General features: G+C 38.1%; 1 protein-coding gene across 1 annotated transcript in view; it reads left to right on the forward strand.

Moving 5' to 3' along the window:
- cntnap2a (contactin associated protein 2a) overlaps positions 1–27855 on the forward strand; it is a 337198-nt gene that overhangs the window by 299741 nt on the left and 9602 nt on the right. Inside the window, exons 18-21 of the mRNA XM_052596190.1 lie at positions 3072–3308; positions 5255–5488; positions 6565–6698; positions 14602–14695. Of these exons, the coding sequence (XP_052452150.1) occupies positions 3072–3308; positions 5255–5488; positions 6565–6698; positions 14602–14695 (699 nt within the window). The remainder of the gene's footprint in view (positions 1–3071; positions 3309–5254; positions 5489–6564; positions 6699–14601; positions 14696–27855) is intronic.

The following is a 27855-nucleotide window of genomic DNA, read 5'->3' on the forward strand; positions in this document are numbered from 1 at the left end:
CTTGAGAGAGCTTTTGGAAAGCTTGTCTAGCTTGTGTATTTAAAGATTGACGTCAAGAAAAATGTCCAGGTTTCCAAGAAGTTTTTATTGATATCAAAGTTCTTAATTGGTTTTATAAAGCAGAATTCTCCAGAACAGGAAAAACTTGTATATTATTATTATTATTATTATTATTATTATTATTATTATTATTATTATTATTATTATTATTAAGGTTTGGTAATTACATTAAATTACAAAATTAAATAGATTATTTATTTATTTAATATATTATACTGCTTTTTTATTATTTATTTAAAATACCAAACATAAAATTTACAACTTTTAATACATTTTATTATCACTTTTTTATTTGTATACATTTTGCTATGAAATATAATCTGAAAAATTCATCTATATTTAGTTTTTCTCTGTATTAGCTAAATGAAAAATTGTAAATTTTTATTCTTATTCTTCAGCATAACAAAGCAGTACTCATCGATATTCACCTACCTATAATTTTAATGATTTTTTTTTAATATAAATTATGATTTGAGTTTTTGGGATAATTTTGATCTTGAAACTAATCCAAAGAAATTTCACATGATCAAAGTCTAGTGTAAATATCCCTTTAAAATAATAGTACTTTCAGAAATGAAGATTTATTCACCCTCAGGCCATCCAAGATGTAGATCACTTTATTTCTTAATCGGAACAAATTAAGCTTTCTATAACTTTTCTATCCTCTGAAAGTGATTGGGTGCCAGCAGAATGAGCAGCTTTTATCAAACAGCTGATAAAAACATCTCAATGATCCACAAGTGACCCACGGGACTTCAGTCTATCAGTTAATGTCTTGTGAAGTGAAAAGCTGCGTGTTTGTAAAAAAAACATGCAGTACATTTTCCGCAAATTTTCATTTTGTGGTGAACACTAGTGACAGTATGTTGTATACTGCAACAAGCAAAATTATATATTAAAATTCAATATATTGCAAGCCATAACCCTCTCTAGGTCTCATTTGCATGTTGTCCATGCAGCTGATGAGAATTTCATTCTTATTCTCGACTTAGATCTGAAGAATGTTGGACTGGCATATCAATTTCATTATCATGCACACTAGGGTTAGGTGTAATGAGCACTGCAGCCCAAATGAATGTTAAAGGTTGTCTAATCCTTGTCCGTTGTTTCAGTAGAAATGTAAAATGTTGACATGACTGTTCGTGGAGAGCAACTCTCAGTCTTTAGACCCTGACCCTCAGTTGGAAAACTAATTGGTTTATATCCGCTGAGTGGGCTGGGGTGGACCTGTCAAGCCTCTGTCTGGCCTCCTCTCTTCTGTTTATGAATGCTCAGTTTTTAGACCATTTAGACCCATGCCATAATTTATTGATAAAGCAGATTGCCTTCTACTTCTGTTCACCCATGGATGCTTGTGTCTATTTGAATTTGTTTTGCATTTATAGTGGCCTCTTTATATTTAATGGAGGATTAAATGCTTGCTCGTTTTTTATTGTCATTCGCTTCATCTCAAATAACAAGCAGACCTTTGGTTTAACAACCACTTACACGTTTGCATTCGTTCGTGGTATTAATATGCATATGCCTGTTTGCATGAATCTTTAAAGCTTCTTTACTATCCACCATCATGTTGCTTTCTTTTGAAGCATAGCCTTGATTAAGCATCAAGTTTTCTAATCATTGCATGTTTTTCATTCATATTGAATTGTTTTTCTTTTTGTTCTTTTTTGTTGTTGTTGTTGTTGTTTTCTTTCTTTAATTGCATGCATTTCTGGGCGATATTGGTTCTCCAAAGGGAAGCCAGCTTCATGGGCCTGTCAGGACAGTAGGTAACTTTTTTGTAAAACGTATGACAACAAGCAATCTAGTTTAACCTGGAACTTCTTGTCTTTCTGTGATATTTTAGCCAGGTGACCTTTTAATTCAATATAAGGCTATAAACATTTAGTGCACTGCAATGGTAAAAGCAGAAAAAAAAATATTCCACTGGGCAGGATGGTCTAATAAATGTAATATGCTAATTCATTAAAGTTTCATTAGAGAGTAATTTCCGATTCAGGGCTCATCAGAGATGGAGGCAGTGAACTTCAGAAGGGTTTTAACAGCTCTTTCCTCTCTCAAGCTTATTCATGCTGCTTCACTTTCAAAAGTTAAAACACATCCTTGTGTTTCTGAAAAAGTTTTGTGAAGTTGGTTCTTCAGTGACAAACAAGGGCATAAAAGGTGCCTGCTAAGTGGAATGAATCAAATTGGAACAATATTGCGAGGAGGACTAAGTAGAAATGTTAATTAAAATAATCTTGTGTTTATCTCATATTCATCCTTAAAACATGAGATATTGTGTCTTTCATATAAGTATTATAAATAGCACAACATATTTATTGTACATTTGATGATAAGAATTCAGTGAGTTGTTTTGTATTATACCCAAGCAGGTCACCAGTGCAATTAACACTCCACTGTTGATGAGAGTTAAGTTGAGTTATAAAACTTAGAAAATTGGTTTTCCGGTCCTTTTTTTTTTTAAAGCATAGCCATACTGCCATTATTACTTTATATATCTACTGTATATATACTCCGATCCATATAATGTCTTTAGAGGAATTGATAAAGCTTTCCTCATTTGGCACCTTGATACAGTTTAGCAGGAATGTACTTGTGGGTCTGTTTACTGTTAGTAAATAATTAATGCATCCCGCCAGTACATTTACTATTAATCTACTATTAATCTAGCAAATGATTGTACGATTTCTGTTTAACTGGGCAGTTTTGTCTAATGAAAAGATGTCCAGACAAGACACTGAGCAATTGAAGATGTTTATTTTCTTCTGGTAGTGGAGCTCTAATGATGTCTAATTTCTCTAAGGTCTGTTGTATTGAATGGTACATGCCATAATGAATGAAACAGACCAGAAGGTTCAACTATTGGCTGAGAATTAATGTTTCTAATTTAACCTTTTGTTTTCAAGCTAGTCTGCAATAGAAATGAAGGATTGAGTCATTTTGTTTATGCCATTTATGCGTTTATTTAGCTTAATATTGACTAGTCTTGGTTTCCGTTTCTCGTCCAGGTTCAGCAGGAGGTCAGAGAGGATTTCTCGGATGCATCCGCTCTCTGAAGATGAACGGTGTGACCCTTGATTTAGAAGAGAGGGCAAAAGTCACTCCTGGTGTAAAACCTGGCTGTTCGGGTCACTGCACCAGTTTTGGGATGTATTGCCGTAACGGCGGCAAGTGTGTGGAGAAATACAACGGCTATTCTTGTGACTGCTCCACCACTGCTTACGATGGGCCTTTCTGTTCAAAAGGTCAGTATGCATATGCAAATCAGAAATTCATACTTTTAAAAGTTTTCTGTGAAGTTTATACACCTCAACCAGAGATATGACTCTGAACAATTAGTTTTATAAACCTGTGACTGGCGGGAATCTCTGAGGGCAACTCTTGTACTTAAGCTCCGCCTCCCTCATTTGAATATAGTAATAGCATCACTGACATGAGTAGGTCCCTTCTGTAGTTTGTGCTTTATGTCAAGACCTCCATCAAGCATCTCATGCTCTCTGTTTAAAAACGTCGACTCGCCGAGAGTCAGGGCCCCTGATTGTTGCCCCTCAGCTTTCAAAATCTCCTTCTGCTTGAAATATGCATGAACAACCTCGTAATTGCAGGGTTTTAACTCACATTTCCATTTTACACATATTTACTTGTGCCGTCTAGGGTATTGCAGTCAGGATCGAATTCTCTCTGATTCGTTGCCTCTGGTTCAGTGCAGTTGCTCCCACAGACTGCCTTACGTCTGTGGCTCAATACTACACATCACCTTCACTCCAGGAAGAGGAATCTCTTTGCCCTTTCATTTAGATTCAGAGCTATGGATGTGGATTCTCACATCTATATGTTATTTAGTGCTAATTTTTCTCGATTTAAAGGGTTAGCTCACCGAAAAATTTGAATTTACTCACCCTCATTTCGCTCTAAACCATGCGTGACTTTTCATTTTTGCAAAACGTAAAAGAAGATGTGAAGAAGAAGATGTCTCAGTTTTTTGTTGTTGTTGTTTGCAATAAGAAGGCAGTCATACAGGTTTAGAATGGCCTGAGGAGGAGTAAATAATTACAGACTCTTTCTGGGGTGAACCTAAATCCAAAGCCATTAAGAAAATTACAACATAACCTTTTTACTGAAAATGTGTTTTTTAAAAGATCTGGGTTGAATTAAGACCAAAAGAACACGTTTTACAAAAAGACGCCATATTTCAAATGTCTTAATGCAAAAAGAAACAACAGATTTGGCAACAAAAGGATCCCTTGCTTTAATGTAAAGTCTTAAACGTTTAAAGGGATAGTTCACCCAAAAATGACATTTCTGTCATCATTTACTCCCCCTCCACTTGTTCCAAACCTGTATGAGTTTCTTTCTTCCGTTGAACACTAAATTTGCCTCTGAATGGCATGTTGGAAAAGTAAAGATTGCTCAAGGGCCTTGCAGCAAATAATTAAACCAATCTATAGTCTCTGCACTGATTTCCTTCCTGCTCCCGATACAGCATTTGTACAAAACTCATTTGTACTTAGCGCTCTGCTCCCGGGGGTAAAACGGCTGAATGAGAGAATGCCATGAATAACAGATAAACCTGCCTCGTCCTCTGCGTACATGAGATATTCGGTGCGGGTGCACATTGTCATGTTTGTTCACTCTCTTTTACCCTTGTGTGTATTTACTTCATTACCCATGTTGATTTCCCATGGTTTTTCCTGTTCCACCCCATATGCAACAAATCCTGTGTTGTTTATACTGCTTCTGTGTAAGACAGAGATGCACAATTGCACACGTCCTAGCAGTCGGGTTAAACGATTTGTGTAAGAACCTTTGTTCTCCCCCTCAAGTAAAAAGGTAATAGGAAAGTGTCCTTTTAGTTTAATAGCTGTAGAAGAAGCCCCTCATGAATACAAAACATGCCGGTAATGTCGGTTTTCTTGCCCTTCTACCTCAGATGGCCAAGACAGACATCACTTACAGATTCCCAGTGCGCATTTATTGAATGGTGACCCTAATTTGCCAGAAGTATAATGTGTTCCTTGCTCAGCTTTTTTTTTGGGTCCTCAAACAGCATTCCTGTCAAAAAGTCACAGTTATGACAAGTAGTTATAATTAATCTCATTACTTTTTTAGCCTAAGGAACACTGGTTTCAGAGTTGAGTCTTTTTTTTAATTGAACACATACACTCTTATTGGGTGTTTAAATCTTTTCCAGATGTTGGTGGTTTCTTTGAGGCAGGAACACTGGTCAAGTATAATCTGGTACCAGAAGTGGTGGCTGCAGCTTCCAGCCTAGATGAGAAGAGCGTTATCCACAACCTTCCTGTCGAGACCAACCTGACACGTGAAGACCTGACCTTCAGCTTCAGCACCTCCACTTCTCCCAGCCTTCTAGTCTATGTCAGCTCGAAAACCCAGGATTACATGGCAGTGGTGCTCCGTCACAATGGTAGGATATTGGTCACTCTGCAAAAGAGGGTTGTAAAACAATTCCACAGAACATCCATTTTGGATTCCCTTAATTAGCTTTCAGTGAACAGATCTTTTCTGTCCACTCGACTAACTCTAAGGAACTTTGCAACTTATGTCAACTAACTCTCATTAATTTGCAACTTTATGTCAACTAACTTTTATTAATTTGCAACTGCGTGTTTACTAACTATGGTTAGGGTTAGTAGAATAATGTGACGTACTAAAGTCAAAATGCATGTAAGTGTGAACCAAACTCTATATTTAATATCAAATATGTTCTGATTAGCTTTTATTGTGCCGCCTCGCACATTATTGTTGCTTTCGGTATGAACAGACAAATTGCGAACCTATTGCATCACACCTGGTTAGTCTTTGTTCATCATTAATGCCGGATGCTGATGCAATATACACATCTGTGTGTGTCTGTAAGATCGTTTCTGCAGCAGTTTTGAAACTGCACTGTAATAATAAAGGAAATTTATTGCAGCGGGCTGAATTGCTTTTTTAAGTGGAAGCGCAACTGTAAGAGCTAATTATATGACAAATGGCAGAGCGCAGGCAATTACATCCCTGTTTGTTTGGCATTAGCACAGCACTGTGATCCAATTCTTTTCGAGTTTAGAAGTAAAACACATCTGGTGTTTAAAGAAAAAGACCCTCATTCCCCTCGGGGACAGGATTTCACATTAAACACAGTGACTCAGATGTACCGTTGTTTAATTTGTAGAGCGGCGTTTTCGCTAAACACCATTCCATAAAACCCAAAGTGGGCACACAAGACTGGTGTTACTTATTCTTTGTGTTACGCTGCCTAAACCCACATCGAATTTTACCCTGTAGTCCCTGAGCAAATTTATCTTGCTGACCTGAGCGGTAACCCAAGTGAGGAAATGTTCTTCATGCAGCCTGTGCACTGTTGCACAGGAGAGTGTTGTCAGGGTGCAGAACTGATGCACAACTCTCACTCACACAGGCATTCTGCATCCAGAAAGACTGCAGTGCAGGTAAGATCTGGATAAATGTAATCTTTCTGTCTCATCCTGTTTCACTCAGGTACGCTGCAGCTGCGGTACAACTTGGGTGGTCTCAGAGAACCCTTCAGTATTGATATTGACCAGAGAAACTTGGCCAACGGGCAGTCCCACACCGTCAACATCTCTCGGGTGGAGAGAGACATAGAAGTCCAGGTGGGAAACACATGAAACTGACCACTCTTAATATAACAATCAATATCATTGGTCAAATCATGTATCGTACTCATCCAATAATATGGAAGTTAGCATTTTTACTTCTAAAACAGCATCTTGACTGAAACGAAACCTCATAAGGGACTGATTTGAAACACTCTACATGGTCAGTTACTTTGGTAGCGGGTTGTTATCTGTGCCATACAAATACATTATTATATGGAACAAAAAAATCTCAGTTAATTTCACAGTTAATGTGGTCAGTACCAAGTTGATAAAAGTGCTGATTTTGTAATTAAATCAAATTATTTGTAATATTATTATGTTTGTTAATATTAAATTCATCATAAAATTAAATTATTTATAAGAAAATAAACGTTTTCATATAGTCTTAGTTTTATGTAGTACTTTAATAATCATCAAACAAATGTCTATCTTATAAAAGTACAGTGTACAGCTATTTGGTAAAAATGCTGATTTTGAATTAGGAATTGTATTATGGAAAATATTCTGTTGATATTTTATTAATCTTTTAATTTAATTTAAATCTATTATTTCTTTGTTTGATTTTTTTAGTTTGATTTGATTGTTAAGAAATAATAATAGTAATAAATATTCATAATAACAATAATGTTTTATTATTAGTTATTACAAATATTGTATAAAAGTGCCCATTTCAAATTAGAAACTAGATTATGGAAGAGTATTTAATTTTTTTGTAATCAACTTTTTATATATATTTTTTTTTTTACATAACAAATAACAATAACAACATCCATTCAGGATAAAATGCAAAAATAACAACAACAGACATATAATCAATTTACATATTCCAATAAGTATATTACATTTACAATAAAGTACCATATATGTTTAATTAAAATAAAATGTATTTAAATTAAAAAAATTTGAAGCTGCATACCGCCATTGATGCATTTTGATCTATGAAAGATATATGTAATGCTGCCATCAATTTTAGTCAAAATTAAGTATTTTTTTAAGATTTAGTAATGAAGCCTAAAATAAATGCCTTGATAGGCAGCTTTCTTGATTTCGTAACTGAATGTATATCTCAAATATGCGGGTATGTGAGTGGATGTGTGCTGTTACCCAGGATGCACTGCATTAGTCTCACAGGCCCAACTGGATAATTGAAAGCCCGTATTGATCTCTGAACTGAGACTCACGGTGAACTGTAGATTTTATTATGTTCGAAATGGCGGGACACGCAGCACCTCGAACCTGAAATGATAAAGCAGTGATCAATATCACAGAAGAAAGTGTGGTCATATCAAGTTGCATTTGAGGACAGATGAAAACGAACTACAGAAGGGTCAGGGACTTTCAATACTATGTCAAAGGCATGTATGTGCTGGCCGGGACCCTCCTCGCCCCTCACCTTCGCTGTAAGACATGTCCCAAGGGAATAATATTGAATGACAGAGGTGCAAAGATCATGTCAGATATACTGTGACCTTGTCAGCAGAAAAGTGGGCTTTGTTGTCTTGTTACTTTTCCCTCTCTTTCTCTCTCTCTCTTTCTCTCTCTCTCTCTCTCTCTCTCTCTCTCTCTTTCTTTCTGGTCAGTCTATGTCTTTGGCTCCTGCTTTGTTCCATGGTCCTAAATCAAATAATCAAATTCCCGCTGTCTGGACGGATGAGGCACAGCACAGATAAGCCTGTGGGCATGAGGCTTAAAGAAGGGCTATATCTCTTTTTAATTCTGCCATATTTCATTTCTTGCTACACAGCTCTGCCAAGCCCGAGATCCTACAGACCAGAGTTGGAAATCTGGCATGGGGTGAAATATATAGAGAGAGAAAGAGAAAACCATAGCCCTTTTACCCTGTCTTTATAGCCCCTGGGAACCCCACTGACATTGCAGCAAATAGAAACCCAGAGCCATCCTTCAGACAATGACCTATGTGTATAAGGGGTTTAGTGTGTGCGTGTGTGTGTGTCTTGAGTCTGAGTGTGAGTTTATGACAGTAGGGCAACTCTCCTTTATTTTCTTGTCTGTATAGCTGTGTTGAGTACCCTTCAGCACTACTCAGGCACACACTCACACACACACACACACACACACTGCATGGCAATCAAGGAGGTACTCCTAAGGTAGATCACGTAGATGTGTAAATTAAAGGCAGGTTGCCTACAGATATCTGTTATATTTGTCCAAGCTGATAAGTTCTATTTAATTAGACCAGCAGGTTTATTAGTGCTGTTAAATTAGCTTTTCTTTTCAAATTACAGATTATTAAATAAATGACAAATAACATTAACTTGCTTGACATTTAATACATGTCCACTTGTCCACTAAGCTTTTATGACAATAATAACAAAAGATCAAAAGATTTTTTCAACTTTTTATCAGTTTTATTCATTAGTTTAAAAGATTTAGGGCCGTATCATCCACCCTGTGCAATGCGACGCAAAGTGTGTTTGCTAGTTTCAGTCCGGTGCCGTTCGCATTTTCCCGTCCAGCGCCACATTGTTTAATTAGTAAATGCATTTGCGCCCTTCTGTGTGCCCATGGGTGTGCTAGTCTAAAAAAGAGGTGTGTTCAGGCGCATTGCTTGTGCATTTTTATTTTAAGGAGCTGAAAATAGATTGCACCATAGACCAACTCAAACCTGGTCTAAAGTCTTAAGTCAATGGCGCAATATTTTTTGTTATTTAAAGAGCGCGTTGGTAGAAAATGCACCTCTGGCTGGGTCAACAGTGCGCGTTGACTTTGCTTATTACACACAGGGATGCGCATCACACAAATATGCCAAATATTAAAAACAAAAGGATTACAGTGTAAAAGAATATTATTGTGTAGGCTACATAAACATAAAAATGTAATGATGAATAGCCATTGTGTGTAGGCCTATTAGAATTAGGCTACCTATTTGCAATTCAGCCTTTTATAATCATGAATGAAACTGGCTAATTAATTGAAAAATTATGTCAATAACCCAAATATTTAAACCAGGGTGAATATAGTAAATTAATGTATAAATTTAACCTAGCTAGAAAGGCAACATTTCTTAGTACGAAAAAACGAAAACTGAAAAATCCATATATATATATATATATATATATATATATATATATATATATATATATATATATATATATATATATATATATATATATATAAATGAAATTACTAAGGTTTTAAAATTTAAATTAAAACAGAATATATAAATAAAATATTGATAAAATTTTATTTCAATGACACTAAAATAAAATGCAGAATACCTCTGTGGACATCATTTAAAGCAGGGACATCTCATTAACATCTCATTAACATTTGTTATAATGAATGACGCTGGAATTTGTAATTTCTTTATGTTGATTGGTCATTGTGGTTTTTATCAGTCATGGAAAGTGGTCGTGGCAGTGTTCTCTCAGGCATGACGCATTCTAATCTATCAGTTCTCCACGGCTCTCTATTCATTCTAGTGAAATTACAAAACAAAATCCAATTGCATCCCCACTTCTGATATACATCTACTTATGCAGAGGTATAACAGATAGCATTTTAGTTCGTTGAAATCAAAAATTATATTAGAGGTTAGAACATGGAACCTCCATAATATAAATGAATCGTCACAGGTTGGTTAGCAACACTGATATTATTGCATATTATTGCTCACTTACAGTCCTAATTGTAATGATTTTGTTTTTATTTCAGTTTAGAATTATTGCAGTTTTGCATTTTAGATTTCTGTGATGCAGGTTTTGCCCACCTGTGCATCTTCCAGAAAAGGAAAGAGCTTGCCTCGAAAGGAATATGAGAAGAGAGACAGTAACATCAGTCCAGCTGACCTTTCCAGACACCCACGCATGTGATATTTCTTTTGAATGAAACATCACACCCCTGAATCAGACAGTAAAAGGTCAAAGCTTAACTAAGAGAACAACCATGTGGGAAAAGCAAAGAGATGTACTTGGATCTTATTGAAGTTTTTGAAGACTTTTTTTAAACCCTAAGGCAAACAGAGTGCACTTTCATTTTGGGATGTACTGTTTTATTGATTTAGATTAATGAAAACTTTTGGGGTTCCCACTATCAGGTCAGCTTTCTATCAAAGTAATGTGGTGGACCTTGCACTGTGTTTTTATTATTGCAATAAGCCCCTTTTTCACCATATCTGACCAGCAACAGTCCAGAAATCATCCATTTCCACTGGAGAACACTAGGAGCTGTGTGGACTTCTAATTGTATGCAATATTTGGATCCCATTTGAGCTCTAGATGTGTGAAAATACATCAGATCTGATAACTTGATGTGATGTATTCTAACCTATGAGATTTGTGAACAAAGTGAGAATTACCAATATTTTTCCATTCAAAGATTCAACATAAAACATAGTTATTTTTTAAACGCCATTTCTGTAAAATTGGTGGTTATGAAAAATTTTCAATAACTTTTTTATTTTAATTTCACACCTGTATTTAGTAATTATCCCTTTTAATTAAGTTCCTGTTTGTTCATTCTTCCTTTATTGGTTCTACATGTTGGATGTTGTGAAATTCCCCTGCCTTTCCCAGGATTAAAGACTTATGTACTTGGCTTATGTACTCCAAGTCTTGTTCCTGGTTCCTCGCTCCTCCCAGCACAGATCATGACAGAATATCTTCAGCTGGTTGATTTTCCCCTGAGCGAGCTGATTAATCTTGTGCTTTTCTTAAACGGTTCCGACTTCGAAGTTGAAGTAGTAAAGGAAGGTTCATCCTCATCATCCAGCTCCCGCTGAAATGCGGCATGTCTCCTCAGCTCACTCCATGCCGAGAACCAGCACATACCTCTCTTACAGCTCCTACCACCACCCCAACCCCAAATTCCTTGCTGTCCTCCGAAGCTCCCCTGCGGTCCTCGGAAGCTTGGAAGTCAAGATGCCTCTCAACAGATAAGCTCTCCGGCCACGCCAATGTAAAAACCGGCGGTTCCACAGTCAAAGAAGAAACCTGAGTAGGAAAAGGGGGTCAGCTCCAGCCCCAGAGCACACTCCAATGCCAGCTCTTCAAACGCGCAGTTCTGTGCCTGGTCCTCCAGAGCGCCCTTTCAGTTCCTGCTCCTCCAGAGCGCCCTTTCAGTGCCTGCTCCTTGTGAATGTTTCCCAGTCCCCAAGTTAAGCCCAGTGAGGGCTCCTGATCCCCAGTTAAGCCCAGGGAGGGCTCTTGATTCCCTGTTGAGCCCAGAGAGGGCTCCTAATTCCCCGTTAAGACCAGGGAGGGCTCCTGATCACCAGTTAAGCCCATGGAGGTCTTTGGAGGCTGTTATTTTCCCCAAGTATTTGGGGGGGGGGGGTGTAGATAGCTCCAGCCATAGAGGCTGGGGTGGGGGCTGGGGCTGCCTCAGATGCTGCACTGCCATGGCCTCCTGAGTTCCCCAATCCACCATGGCTACCCGAGCTGCCTGCTCCGCCATGGCATCTAAACAGGTACCGCCTATCGTCTGTCCAAAGGGACCTCCAGAGTACCCATCCCCTCTCTTCCAGGAGAGAGAGTAATGTCAGACTCTGTCAGGTGTTTTGTGTGTGTTCTGCTCCCTATGTGCCTTCCTGTGTTTCCTTATTTGGTCATGTTCCTTTTCTGGTTTCAGTTGATTATAATTCCTTGCACCTGTTTAGTAATTACCCCATGTTATTAAGATCCTGTTTGTTCAGTCTTCCTTTGTCCGTTCTACTTGTTGGATGGGATGGAATTCCCGTCTTTCCCAGGATAAAGAACTGTTTATGTACTCCAAGTCTCCCTGTTCTTCATTCCGTGCTCTTCCCAGCACAGATCGAGACAGCTACGGTTTGATTTTTCTTATTTATTAATCTTCCTAGTTGTTTTTGTTGTTAATTTGGTTGAATGGTGAGCAATAGGATGCCATAACCTATCAGCAACAATTTTGATTCGGAATGTTTCAATATAAAAAAAAAAAAATCCTAAAAATGCACATTTCTAAAACTGATTTCTTAGAACGACTCATATCTCCCACTCTCTTTTCTATCAATCCTGTTTGTTTTTTCATTTATCTCCTGTGTTTATTTGCTGTAACTCTAAGTTATTCCCTCAGTGGGGTTGCGGCTATAACTCAGCTTGTGCTGTCAGAGCAGCGGACGCCCCAGGGGGATCTGGCTGTCGCCTCCCAGGACGAGTGCCCCTTCTCTGGGTGGCCGCAGTGCAGGCAGGGCCCTGTCAGATAGGAGGCTCATTGGATGGAGATTAATTATAGGCCCACAGCAGGGCTCATTAGCACTAGCCGAGTCAGAATGGGGCCGCAGCACCACAAGGGACAGTCCCTCTCTCCGTCTCATCCCGCCATCACTGCTGCCCATTAGTTTCAGAGGTAAACAGGTTGAAAGCAATTTAATTTGGTCACATTATCCCATCGACGAATGGCAACACACCCTCCTCCATTAGCAGCGGCAGAAACACAAGCCCACGAGGTCTTCTGAGATTGGACAATGTAATTGGATGAGGTCTGGAGACTGCCGGCAGCGTTGAGGGAGGGCTTCCCCTGCTTGATTTACCCAGCACAAATGCACCTGGGAGGCGTCTGAATAAACATGCTTGCATTTATCAGTCCGTCACATCAGTGGAACAAATTAGAGCTGAAATATGTCAGACAAACGCTATTGTGTTGGAGTCTCTGTTTCTTTCTTTGAGGCTAATTTGTATTCACGGCAGTGCACCGCGATGAGAGCACCACTTTCACAACACAGAGGAGTCTGAGAGAGCAGCCGTATCTTCAAGCACAAAAAAGTAATTTAGCGGAAATAATTCTTTTTAATACCGAGGCTGAGATGCCTCATGCTAATTAGGAGTGCCAGTGAATCAGCAGAAACAGGGTAATTAAAGCTGTCACCGAATGTGTGTGAGCATGTGCGTGTGGTTGCATTCAACTGATGCCGTCTTACCCCATATCAGCATGATCTTTGGACTGAAAAATAAGAAGAATATTTTTTAAATTAGGCCTATATCAAGCCAGGGTTATCATTAACTAAAACTAATACTGTTATAATTATTTGAAATTCAATTATGTTAATTGAAATAAAGCTGAAATAAAATATAAATATTCCCCAAGAACTTGAAGCACTAAAATTATTAACTGAAAATAAGTAACTAAAAATTAATTAAAACTGAAACAGAAGTAACATTAAGCATAAAAAATTGACATTAAAAAGTTAGTAATTCAAATGAAAACCGACAATATAAATATTTTAAATAATGACTAATTAATTCAGAATATTCATAAAAACTATAATGGTATGTAAATAATACTAATTATTATACTACAAATTAAGCTACTTTGTTTGACTAGTGTAAATGCATAAATGAAAGTGACTATATATAAAAACACACAAATATGAATCTAATGTTGGTCGAGCCCTGAACTTTTTAAACTCTACATGTACCTGGAAGCAAAGGTTTCAAATATATATTAATAATAATAAAATTACCTATATTGTGCATTTTATTGTTCTATATATTTAAAATACTGCTGTGCAATAAGTAAAAGTAAATTATCTTTCTGAATATAGTTCTATTAATTTAAATTATTATTATTATTATTATTTGTTAAATAAAATTATTATTATTATTATTAAATACTTTGAAATAAGGTTTGATGTATTTCAATTATGTTTTATATCAGTTATATATATAGTACATTATATAAAATGTATACGTTTTATTAAATATGTAAAAAAAAAAAAAAAAAAAAATGAGTGACTTGGAAATGGTTTGGCGCTTGTTGTATGGTCAGTGATGTAATATTTAGCCAGTAGATGGAACCATTGCTCACTATAGAGAAATATTAATTGCATGGGCATTTTGTACTTGACCACCAGCAACAGACATTTGTATATAATTTAGCTTCTGTGTCTTTCTGTTTTCTTTCCTTACTACCTGTCTTTTAGCTGGATCATTATCCTCCCGTCAGCTACACCCTCCCAGAAGCATCAGACACACAGTTCACCCTGGTCAAGTTACTCTTCCTGGGTAAAGTCTTTGGTAAGCGCTTTCTGTTCCTTTGCAAACTCCCCCAGGCTTGGATTAACCTGTAACCTCAAATGATTTTTGTTCCACTTTATTAACAACAAATTGCATTTGTGAGTTTGATTGTAAAACCTGAGCATAGGTTGACGATTAGTATCCACATAATATTTTGGTAACACTTTACTTAAAGCCTTTAGGTATAATACAGTATAAAAGTAGTTTTAATGCATTAATTATGCCTTGTACTGCACCTTATAATGCATTGTACAATCTCATGAATAATTGTGACCACAGTTAATACATTATAACATCAATGTATTGTAACACTATATATGCATGTGAAATTTGGTTATAATTATTTACGACAAAATATAATGCATTACAACACATATTATGAATAATTATAATGCATTATACCCTTTAATAACCCTTTATAATGCTTTAGGCACATAAGCTGCAGTCCATAACTTTTGTTGTTTTCAAAATGTATATAAAAATCGAGTACAGCATCAATCCATTTTCCAAAATGTGTTTTTGGCTTATTCTCAATCGTCACGGTAGACCTATAATAAATGTTTATATTCGCACTATTTTAGACTGGTTCGGGTAGGTACCGCTGCGGAGTAGCCCAGTACCTACGTGATTCGTCATAGACATATACAGAGACAAGTAGCTCCGGCTACAATGTTCTTCCGCAAGACGCATTCAGTTCTGTTTTAGTAACCGCTACAGCGTCAAAAGTTACGGACTGCAGCTTTAAGTAAAGCGTTACCAATATTTTTTCTCTTTTCTGTCTATTTCTGATCTTTTATCCTTTAAGAGCTGAAAACTAAAACCCTTAGAAAGTCAAAAAGAAATGTGTCATTTGTGAGTTGGTGCAGAGTGCAGACAGAAATTAGTATTAGAAAACTGTATTGCCTCAGTTGAGCCACTAGGTGGTACTAATAGATAACTCTGTGGGACTATGATTTTAGCGCATATACTGTATGGCATAATATTAATAATTTATAATTTAGTATTAAATCTGTAGATACTGTGGTATGCTGAATGCTTGTTCAAATTACAACAATTTTTGCATATACAAATTACAACTTATTGCACAGAATTAGTAGGAATTAGTAGAATTACTAATGCAATTCACATTGGAAGTACAGTATGTGAAGGAGATTATATACATTGCTTTGTGAACTCTGGGGGCACAGAAAGTCATGAATATAGTTTCTTTCTGCCAGTCCACAGTGTCCTTGAATGGCCTCTAAAGATGTCAGTGTCTTAAAGGTCTCTCACCTGGAGGCATGTAACAGACATACACATTCTTCAATGAATAAAGATGAGGCACCAACCAGAGCCCATTATACTCGATTCAGCGCTGCCTGCTGACACGCCAAAAACACCTGCCACACAAACACTCAAAGCCTGGTGGCATGGTTAATTTTTAGCAAAAATCATGGATGGTTTCATCTCTCAGACGAATCTGATGTACTGGTCCATCAGAAAACTTCTAATCTTCTTTCCTGTCCACATAATCTCAGTCGTGTCTATCAGAATGTGCTGTCTTCCTGTTCAGTCTCTGGAGCCTCTGCATCAATTCATGCTGAAACGGTCCACTGCCCTACCTGCCTCATCAATCATTTATGGCTGGAGACCCCTTTCACATCAATAAGACACACTCTTTCAGCATGTCCTGCTTGAGGCAATGTCCATGCTTGACCTGCAAGCTGTTTGTCATGGAATATTTACCTTAACATATTTTGGTGGAACAGCTGTGGTTCCATAATGCCGTTGACATGTGGCTAAGAGCTCTGTGATAGCAACATCCTACTTTAAGTATCCGTTGATGCTTTTTGTGCAGTGGAAAGCAAGAGTTTGTGATGCTCCTGTTTTGACTGACCTGATTTTCAACAAAAGTTTCCGACATTGTTTTCAACTTCTTGCCGTTAGACAAAAAACTGTCATGATTCTGCCCTCGTGTCCTTGATTTTTCCTAGTCTTGAGGCAGGATCATGACAGACCCGTGTTTTGTGTACAAGCGCATGGCCTTGTCTTTGGGCCATGTGCTTGTGTTGTCTCGTTCCCTTGCCCCGCCCCCCTTGTTATCCTAGTCGTGTCGTGATTGTCCTATCTGTAACACCTGTCGTGTCTTAATTGTTCCCCCTATTTAGATCTCCTAGTGTGCTCTGTCCTGCGTCGGTTCATTGTGTTTCTCAGATGTGTTCTACTTATGTGATCGTGTGTGAGATTGTGCTGTACCCTCTGAAGTCCTTGTATTACCGTGAGTGTTTGTAGTTAGTGTCAAGAGTTTGTTTGTCTTATCAATCCTGCCCTGTTAAGTTGTTTAGTTCCTGCCCTAGCTGTTGTTTTCCCCCTCGTGGGTTTTGTTTTCCCCTTTTTGTAATAAACCCTTTGTTTGAGAATCCCTGTCTGCACCTGAGTTCCTCCCTTACCAATACCTGACAGAATGAACCGACCACCAAGGAACTCAGCAGACAGGAGGCAATGCTGGATGGCATCAGCCAGCCAGCGAGATTGTTTTGAGGGCTCTCGCCTTGTGGTGTTCCGGGGGACCAGGGGAGGTCGTTCCGGAGTGAGCGGGCGAGAGGAGGAGCCCCAGAGGTCCCCACCTACCCAGCTGCCGGCGATCCCGGAGGGTCGTGTCCTGGCCGTGGCAACCCTGGGGGGTCAGGCAAGCCCCTCCCAGAGTCCTGAGGTGCCCTCCTCAGCCAGCAGTCTCCCCATGAAACGAGGGAGACGGTTTTCATGGGAGTCGGCTTCAGAGTCTTCGGCGTCCGAGTCTGCCCTGTCCGAGACCAAACTCCCCCAACCCGCCTCTGACCCAGCTGTAGCCTCTGCACCACGCCCGAGGAGGAAGAGGAAGAAGAAGGGGCCTGCCGGTCCTGTGACCCTGTCTCCTCCCGAGTCAACAGCGGTGAGCGTGCCCGTGCCAGCAGCGGAGCGAGCTGGCGTGCCCGTGCCAGCAGCGGAGCGAGCTGGCGTGCCCGTGCCAGCAGCGGAGCGAGCTGGCGTGCCCGTGCCAGCAGCGGAGCGAGCTGGCGTGCCCGTGCCAGCAGCGGAGCGAGCTGGCGTGCCCGTGCCAGCAGCGGAGCGAGCTGGCGTGCCCGTGCCAGCAGCGGAGCGAGCTGGCGTGCCCGTGCCAGCAGCGGAGCGAGCTGGCGTGCCCGTGCCAGCAGCGGAGCGAGCTGGCGTGCCCGTGCCAGCAGCGGAGCGAGCTGGCGTGCCCGTGCCAGCAGCGGAGCGAGCTGGCGTGCCCGAGCCAGCAGCGGAGCGAGCTGGCGTGCCCGAGCCAGCAGCGGTGAGCGTGCCCGAGCCGGCAGCGGTGAGCGTGCCCGAGCCGGCAGAGAAGAGAGTTGCAGTCGTGAGAGCGGAGGAGAGAGCCGCGGCCGACTCTGCAGCAAAGACTCTTGTACAGTCGGTCTCATCCCATAAGGAGCTGCCTATTATCCTAGCTGCTAAAGCTTTTTCTGATTATTTGTCCCGTCTTGTCCAAATTTTAGAAGTCCCCGTCAGTCCTGTTTTGTCCCCTGACCCTGTCCCCAGAAGTCCTAAGTGTCCAGCCGTTGTCTCCCCGTGTCCTGTTGATGTGGCCCCGTGTCCTGTTGATGTGGCCCCGTGTCCTGTTGATGTGGCCCCGTGTCCCGTTGATGTGCCCCCGTGTCCAGTAGATGTTGTATCCCCGTGTCCTGTCGTCTCCCCGTGCCCTGTAGATGTTGTCTCCCCGTGCCCTGTAGATGTAGTCGCCCCTCGTCCTGTAGATGTAGTCGCCCCTCGTCCTGTTGATGTTGCCCCGCGTCCCGTAAGTGTTGCCCCGCGTCCTGTGTCTGCTCCTGTCAGTTATCCCGAGAACCCTCCCCGCCCCTCACCACCCAGACCTGCCCGTACCCCCCGTCGTCAGCCTTCGTCCTGTCCTCCTAGGATTCCTACCCCACCCACCCGCCCTGGTCTGTCCCCCATGAACTTTGTGGTCCCGCCCCCTCCCCTTCCCTGTTTGTTTTTTTTGATTTGTCACCCCAACCCTGCCGTTGTGTACTCATGTTTGCCTTTGTTGTTATTTGTCATGTCCTGTTGGTTTGTGTCTGTGTCCCAGTCTGTCATGTCAGTCGTGTCCCGTGTTTGATGTTCCCTTGAGGAGCGTCTGGAAGCCGCTCCTTAAGGGAGGGGTTCTGTCATGATTCTGCCCTCGTGTCCTTGATTTTTCCTAGTCTTGAGGCAGGATCATGACAGACCCGTGTTTTGTGTACAAGCGCATGGCCTTGTCTTTGGGCCATGTGCTTGTGTTGTCTCGTTCCCTTGCCCCGCCCCCCTTGTTATCCTAGTCGTGTCGTGATTGTCCTATCTGTAACACCTGTCGTGTCTTAATTGTTCCCCCTATTTAGATCTCCTAGTGTGCTCTGTCCTGCGTCGGTTCATTGTGTTTCTCAGATGTGTTCTACTTATGTGATCGTGTGTGAGATTGTGCTGTACCCTCTGAAGTCCTTGTATTACCGTGAGTGTTTGTAGTTAGTGTCAAGAGTTTGTTTGTCTTATCAATCCTGCCCTGTTAAGTTGTTTAGTTCCTGCCCTAGCTGTTGTTTTCCCCCTCGTGGGTTTTGTTTTCCCCTTTTTGTAATAAACCCTTTGTTTGAGAATCCCTGTCTGCACCTGAGTTCCTCCCTTACCAATACCTGACAAAAACATACAAGCAGGGCTCAACAGTAAGGATTTTTTATTTCCTTGTATTTGTTATTACTTTTTTATTGAAATTGTAATTACTTTTTTTATTTTATTTGTTAATTATTATTTACAAAAGGGGAACATGCAAAATAGAAAACAGACATACAGTAGGTTTCAAAACATTGCAGTATGATTTGTTGTTTTTACAACACATTCTTGCTAATGCTTTCTCGACTGAACATGAACATCCTTCATGGTGTGAAAACCTACAGTGCTTTAAAATGCTGCAAATGATTTCAAGTTACATTTCATATCCAACCCTAAGATGAATTTAGATTATGTCAAACACTGTGAATTAAATGTTCATTCTAAAGAGAGCACGTGGGAGTTTCTGGGCAATGAGTAAGTTGATGATCTGGCAACCTCAATCTGTCATGCCTACATGCTCAGAATGAATCAAGACAGCTTGTTATAGAAAACAAGAACCCCTGACATTGAGACCTGAAAAGAAGTGAAAGTTAGTCTGTGAACTCCATGAGCGCTGTGACAGGAAACACTGACTGCTGACATCCTCCATTTGTTCAGGAGATTGTTTTCTGTGTTGGCTGATGCAGGATAGAACTGCAGGGATTCGTGAGTGGAGCAGAAGCTCATTTAAGCATCCAGATATAAGTTCCTCTCAGAGCCTGTACAGTGTTCATGAATCAGGCTAATTGGACATTGAGCTGAGTTTGCTATCTGTGTCTCCGGACCATAATTGCATTTTAGGGAATCGGAGCAATAAGACTAGAAGAGGAGAAAATGGCTGAAAGCATACAGTATTTGTGATTATGTTGTTGTCTTTAGGTACTTTATATGTGTCAGGGTGATGCAGTGCATAGTAGTGTTTTTCTCATTCAAATTTGTAATAATTAGGGTGTATAGACGCACATACACAGAGACACACACATAACAGCTGAAAGATTTTTAGAATGCCTAAAATGACTAATATGTTTGACAGTTATCGCTGAAATTACACCACATCATTTATTTTGCACAGTCATATTCAATCAGTTCAGCATATTTAATTAATTATATGCTTAAATGCGTAGATTTTTAACAAACCCAATAATAAAATAAGTTTGTTTGGGTCAGGAGGAAAGGGCAGTATGTAGTACTTTGTTCATTTGATATTCTGCTGGCAGAGATGTTGATGATACAGCAGTCTGAGCTCTTGAGAAACCACATGAGGTCTGGATCTCTCTTGTCTCTCCTCTCCATCTCTCCTCTGGTGCCAGACTTTAGTCTTTTCAATGGCACTAGGAGACTGATTTGATCAATACTGAATCTTGCTATATCAAGGTCATCTGCAAGAGGATGATTTTGAGAAAGAAAGAAAAAATCAGTTTGCTTTTTATATGAAATATTTTTTTTATTTTTATTGTGTCTTGTTAAAGCAAACACATGTTTTGTTTTTGTTTTATTTCAGTGGTTTATTCTGAACATCTTAAAACCAGTTTTTGACCTCACAGTTAGGAATGATACCTTGAAGGAAATGTTTTCTTTATTGGAACACATTAAATTTATTAAATCACTTGCTCACAAAACTGTTCCTCTGCAGGAAATGGGTGCCGTCAGAATAATAATCTGAACAAATGATAAAAACATTGTGAAGTCTGAATCTGTATTTTTGTAAGAAACGAGGTGTTTAAATTTTAAACCGTCTTTTCTGGACAAAATAAGGCTAAATCCATAATCCATAAATCCATAATCCATAATAATGCTTCCTCCAGTGAAAAGCCATTCTCTGTTGTGCACTCACATCAGAATCCACAGACGTATTTGTTTGTAAGTGTTCTAGCTGTTTTTGTTAATAAGCAAAATAATCAATAATCACAATAATAATCATTTATATCTTGAATGGCCTGAGGGTGAATAAATCTTCAGCAAACTTACATTTTTGGATGAACTATTCCTTTAAATCATGTTCTTTGCTGAGAAGATGTGTGCTAACTTTCTAAACAGTTAGACTTATAGTATTTAACTTAGCAGATAATAAAAACAGCCAACGGAATCCCATCGATTTACATTAAAAGATGTTTGGTCTAGTGTCTACACATAATTTCATTTATTTTGTCCTTCAGAGAATCGAGCATCACTTTGTATCACCAGATATCTCAAAGCATCACGCACTGTTACCGACAGCCATCACATTATCACCCACTCAGCACACACTAAACTATGTGAATTTACAGTAATTGGCGATGAGATAAAGCTAATTAAATGACCATGTGCTTTATGGCCCCTGGAGGCTGCATCAGACATTAGTATTCAGCATTCCATCACAGGCTCCGCCTCCAGCTGAGCCGCATGGCTGTGAGGATCTTAACTCTGTACTGACGAAGCAGTGCAGTTCACCAACCCCACCCCGCTATCAGAATTCAGCCTCCGTCCCGGTGTGCTCTCACAGGCGGCTTTGTCCTGGATGAGTGGAGAGGCCTTTCATCAGAGGTTTCTGAGTGGGCAGAAGGGCTGATGTGGCTGCTCTTTGTTCTCTGTGGGTGGTGCTGCACCAGTGCTGTCTTATGACACTCAGATCCTCTGGAGTAGTGCTTCTCAAGCAGGAGACCTTTGCAAGAGGGCTTAAAATAATTTAAAATAAAACAAAACAAGGTTTAAAACAAGCTATAGCAACAGAATCAAGATTGAAGCTGCAATCATATTACTTATTTCAATTTTTCTGTTAATGATTGCCTTTTTAAATTATTTATTTTATGTATATGTTCATATTTTATGTCATTTATTTTTTACACACACACACACACACACAGTGCAAGATCAAAATTAGAGAACAACTTATAAATACTAGGGATGCACGATATTGGATTTTGGCCGATATTCAATATTTTCAAAATAATTTTGGCCGATACCGATATATATACAAATTTTTCGTCTGATATATTTAAACTTTAATTTTACTGAAGAGAAATCCATGTACCTCTTCTTTACTGATTCTACCATAATTGATTATTTTACAAATGTAGACAGACATTCACACCTGAAAAACAGGTCTTGGTGCTGCTCAGGATGACGGCTCTTAAGATGTGTAATCATATTTGTAGTGTTGAAAGACTGTTGTTTTACGCCTCTTCGCATCACTTGTGCTTTACAAATATTGCAAATAGCAACTTTGTTATCTGTTTGACAGATCTCGAAATGCCTCCACACAGCTGACATGTTGTAAATTTAAGTTTTTGGAGCTCAAGCTACTTTCATGGTCGTCGCGCACGCACACGCCCCCCTATCGGTTTGGCTCATTGGCAGAAATATTCATATCGGCCGATGCCGATGATGGTTATTTTAAGCTTATATCGGCCGATACCGATGTTGTGCCGATATTATCGTGCATCCCTAATAAATACTTAATTTTTTTCTGAAATATTGTTAATCTTCAATGCTCAAAATTTGAAGGAATATTAGGTGTAGGTATACCACTGGTATACTAACATGTTTGACAAAATAACCAAGGCATTTCAGCAAAAAAACGTAAATTTTGTTAAGAACAAAGTGATCAAAATTAGAGAACATTAAGCACTGTTGCACGAAAGAAGATTCCAACCAAAATTTTGTAGGGTTACTGCCGTCAGAAATTAGTAGGAAGTATGTGGATGGCCCTGCTTTCAATGACTTAAGCACAACTTCGGCCGCATTATTGAGCTTAATAATTGTTTAATTTATCAGGGTGTAAAATGCCTATTTCCAAGTTTTAAAAAATTAATTACAAACTATAAAAGTCATATAAATTCATTGTTATTATAAAGTGAAGAATACTTCTTTATTCCTTCCATTAATTATAAAAAAAAAAAAAAGAATACTTCAATTATGTTGATAGTCTCAATAATTGTTTGAGACATGTGAGTTTGGATGCGTCAAAAAATTTATTCCTTTACAGATATGTCCAAAGTTAGATTCAACACAGAATATTCAGAGCAAAAGAAAGAATACTTTTTTAGAGGAAATGTAGGACGCCTTTGAAGTCTGTTCCACAGTTTTGACAGGCTCCCACTGCAGGATAATGAAGGGAAAGGGTTGAAGGAGAAAGGGGAAACTCTACAGGGAGAAAATGACTCAGATATGATACATTCAATTTGGCAAGTTTGCATGTTTTGAATCTCACTCATTCCATCTCATCTTACTCCCCATGAAGGAGATAAATTACTTATTTACTAATATTAGCTGTTGTATGAGTTTAAATCCCTGATAATCCCAGTTGTTTTTGAAGAGGTTGCCTTGTGTTAAATGAGTTTGCAGTGATTCCGCAGGTTTGTGCAGGTTGTTTTCAAAGTGAGCATAGCAGGTGGGAGGTAAATGCCTGCTTATCCTTCTCAAATATCTTTGAAATCCTTTTGTCAAGCATCACTGAAGGTTATGTGCTTCCGTGCCTGGCTGTTTCCTTAATGCAACAAAATGAGATTCTCCCATTTTTATGTTGTTTTTCTCCTGGCAGTTTTTCAGTGCTTTCTGTGCAAATCTGCAGACACCAAATTTAACTTAACTGTTTTTTCTCAGATTCTATTCATATACTTCAGACCTCCGGGAAACCTATTGCTTTAAGAATATTTGTCATTGTGATGTTTTTTTATTTGTTTGTATGTTTTACAGTTCATATCCATTTATCTTTGCATTCAAATTAAAATCTAATATAAAATAAATTTTATGTTAGAAGTGTGCTTGCATATTATATGTCTGTGTGCTGTGTATATTTATATGTATAAATAAATACATGTATATATTTAAGAAATATCTATATGATTTATATGGTTTATAAATTTAAATATAATATATATTACATATATTTCTTAAATGTATACCTGTATGTGTGTGTATTTATACAGTATCTACATACAAAAATACACAGTACAACACAAATTATATATATATATATATATATATATATATATATATATATATATATATATATATATATATATATATATATATATATATATTAGGGCAGGTAATTTGACATGTCAATTAGCTTAATTAATTATGGAGAAAAATAAAATTGTTTCGAGTAAAAAACTCCATTCAATAAGAGCTTTCCTTTTATTTTCAATTTTCAATTTTTTTCTTCTCATCTCTTGATGTTTCTTCAGTTGATTAAAACCACCAAACCAGGAATCACTGCTGCAGTGTTCTGCCCTAAAGCCTTCATACCATTAAACAGGCTCAGTCAGGAGATTTCATTCCTAATTAAATTACTCCAACGGATGTCCTATTCATCAGTCCAGGTGTGTGTGAAGAGATTTATGCCATCCTAGCATCAGTCTGAACGGCCTCATCACCCATGATTCCTATAGTGAGATGATTCATCATCCTGCACTTATGTGCTTCGGTTGGGGTGTAACTGGATGTAACTGTGGCTTTTGAATTCAAGCACTCCCACCTCAAGATAAAGATTCAGACTACAAATATAGCATACAAAGCAGCTTGAATTGCATTTTTAACATAAGAATTCATTTGTTGCATTAACAAAAAAACAAAAGCTTCACATGTCTGCTTTTAAAGTGTGAACCAGCTTATAAATCTAATATCACTGCAATGAAAAAATGATTCCATTGAGTCTGTTTTGACACAGTCATTAAGTACCAATTATGAGAATATCCCTCAAACCCTGACGATTTAAGACAAGAATAATGTACAGATTTATAGCCGACTACACCCCCAGGGGGCGATTTACATTAGAAAGGAGCACAAAAGATTTCATTTAGATGAGTGATAGCCTCTTAATGTTCCCTGAGGACTAAACACTATTCACTCAGTCTCTCTCATGTGTTTACTGTCGTACCACATACAGCTGAGTGTGTAGTTTGCAGACACAAGTGATATTTAGTGTAGTTTTCTACTATTTGTCTATGGAGCAAATCTGTCGCAAACTGTCAATTACCACAGACAATGAAGTTTTAACTTGTTCTTTAATTAAAAACAATGGAAATTTACCAGCCCAGTTTTAGTGAAAGGTATAGTAAAATGTATTTTATTCAAATGTATGTTATGCTTACATTTACATAATACATTAAATATAGTGCTGTCAAATGATTAATCACAATTAATCGCATCCAAAATAAACGTTTTTGTTTACATAATGTACAGTGCCATGAAGTTTTTTTTTTTTATATAAAATAAAGTTTCTTTATTTTCTTTATTTGAATGTGGCAATTACATTTTTTTATTTTAAAACCTTTATTTAAATATGCCAACATAATATTGTGCTACAATATTTCAACTACAATATTGTGCTACAGAGACTATCAGCCAATCACTGTGTGCATAGTTATTAAGTATGCTGACATCATCCATAGCAACAAGGTCAACCACGCCCTTACCTTACTCTTAGCTTAAGGCTTCTGTCTATGCCTTAGAAAAGTTTGTCTCAGCAGCTCTGTGAATAAGTTTTAAGAAAGGAAAACTCTTAACTAAAAACTTTTACTGCTGTTTAGGAGAACTCTTAGTAAGATCAAATGTTTTGTGAAGGGGCCCAGATTCTCCAAAACTAAGTTTATAATTAAATTTCATATTTGAAATCACCAAAGTAATCTGACAACAACTGTGTAATAAATGTTATTCATTTTGCTTAAATAGTGTTATAAAAAGCTTATTTTTCAGTCTAGATCAGCCAGTGCATATGTGCACCTCTCAGGGTGCTCACTGTTTCTATAGCAACTGGGACTTCTAACAGCAGCTGCAGTGACACTGACTTTACCGATTGGCTCTTTCATTCAGAAGGCGGGGCTTCCTGTGATTGAGCGGCCACATTGAGCATTGCGTTTTTGTCCAATTAAAAATTATACAAGTGACATGTCTTGGGTATTCAATAGTCTTTGATCTTATTCTAGACTTTGACTTGGCCACTCCATAACCTTGAGCCGTTTAGAGGTGGACTTGCTGTGTTTGGGATCTTTGTCCTGCTACATAACCCCAGTGCACTTGAGCTTTAGGTCACAAGCTGACGGCTGGACATTCTCCTTCAGGATTTTCTGATAGAGTTCATGGTTCCACCAATTATAGCAAGTCCTCCAATTCCTGAATCTACACAGCAGCCTCAGACCATCACACTGCCACCACCGTGTTTAACTGTTGGTATGATGATCTATTTATTAAATGCTGTGTTGGTTTTACGCCAGAAGTAACGGGACACACACCTTCCAAAAAGTTATACTTTTGTCTCATCGGTCCACAGAATATGGAAAAGTCTTGGGGATAATCAAGATATTTTGTTGGCAAATGTGAGACGAGCCTTTGTGTTCTTTTTGGTTAACAATGGCTTTTGCCTCTAAACTCCTTCATGGATGTCGTCTCTTTCTTATTGTTATATCATGAACATTGGCCTTTACTGAGGCAAGTGAGGCCTGGAGTTATTTAGATGTTGTTCTGGGACCTTTTATGACCTCCTGGATGAGTCATCGTTGCACTCTTGGCAGTAATCAGGCCTGGGTGCGGCTTGTGAAATTTAACTCCGCTTTAGGTTAATCATATAATAATCTGGTTAATCACAGTTCTTTCATGATTTAACTGGAGGGGGCAATTACTTTTTCACGTAGGGCCAGGAAGGTTTGGACAGCTTTTTTGCCTTAAATGAAATCATCATTTAAAACGTAAAAACAAAAACTTTTTTTACACATTTTGTATTTACTTGCAATATCTTTGTGTAATAATAAAATTAGTTTGATGATCTGATTCTTTTGTGTGTGATTTATGCAAAAAAATAAAATAAAAATAAAAAACAGGAATGGGGGCAAAAATCTTCTCACGTTACTGTATGTGTGTGTATTATGTATATTTATTATGTATGTGTGTGTGTGTGTATATATATATATATATATATATATATATATATATATATATATATATATATATATATATATATAAACACACATACAATATATATTTTTAAAATGTTAGTATATATAGTATATTTATATTTACATAATATAAACAGTACACACATATGTAAACAAAAACTTATTTCGGATATGATTAATTGTGATTAAGCGTTTGACAGCACTAATGAAACATTAATATAATATCTTGAAAATATTATTTAGATAATATAGATTACAAACAAACAATAATTTTATTATTTAAAAAAAAATACATTTTATTAAATAAATAAACACTTTCCCTGTTTTAAAATAAAATTACTAGAGTGACTCTTCAAGTGGAAATATACCAGCCACTGGAGAGAATTACATTACACTTAAAAAATGTATATAATGTTTAAAATATTATTTAAATATTTTTTTAAGGAAAATTAATTCTTAAAATGTAAATATTATATAATGTTGAACATTATATAACGCTTTTTTTATAATAAAAAAAACTGTCAAAGTAATTTTGAGAGCCAGAGGCGACAGAGCAAGTTTTTACCACTGACTTACCACTGTTTCCCACACAAATTCTATAGCAGAATAGAACAGACATGAACGCATGATGTCAAGAAAACAGAATTATATTCTATGACACTAAAA

This window comes from Carassius gibelio, chromosome B24, assembly GCF_023724105.1.
Source record: "Carassius gibelio isolate Cgi1373 ecotype wild population from Czech Republic chromosome B24, carGib1.2-hapl.c, whole genome shotgun sequence".
NCBI classification, from domain to species: Eukaryota; Metazoa; Chordata; class Actinopteri; order Cypriniformes; family Cyprinidae; genus Carassius; species Carassius gibelio.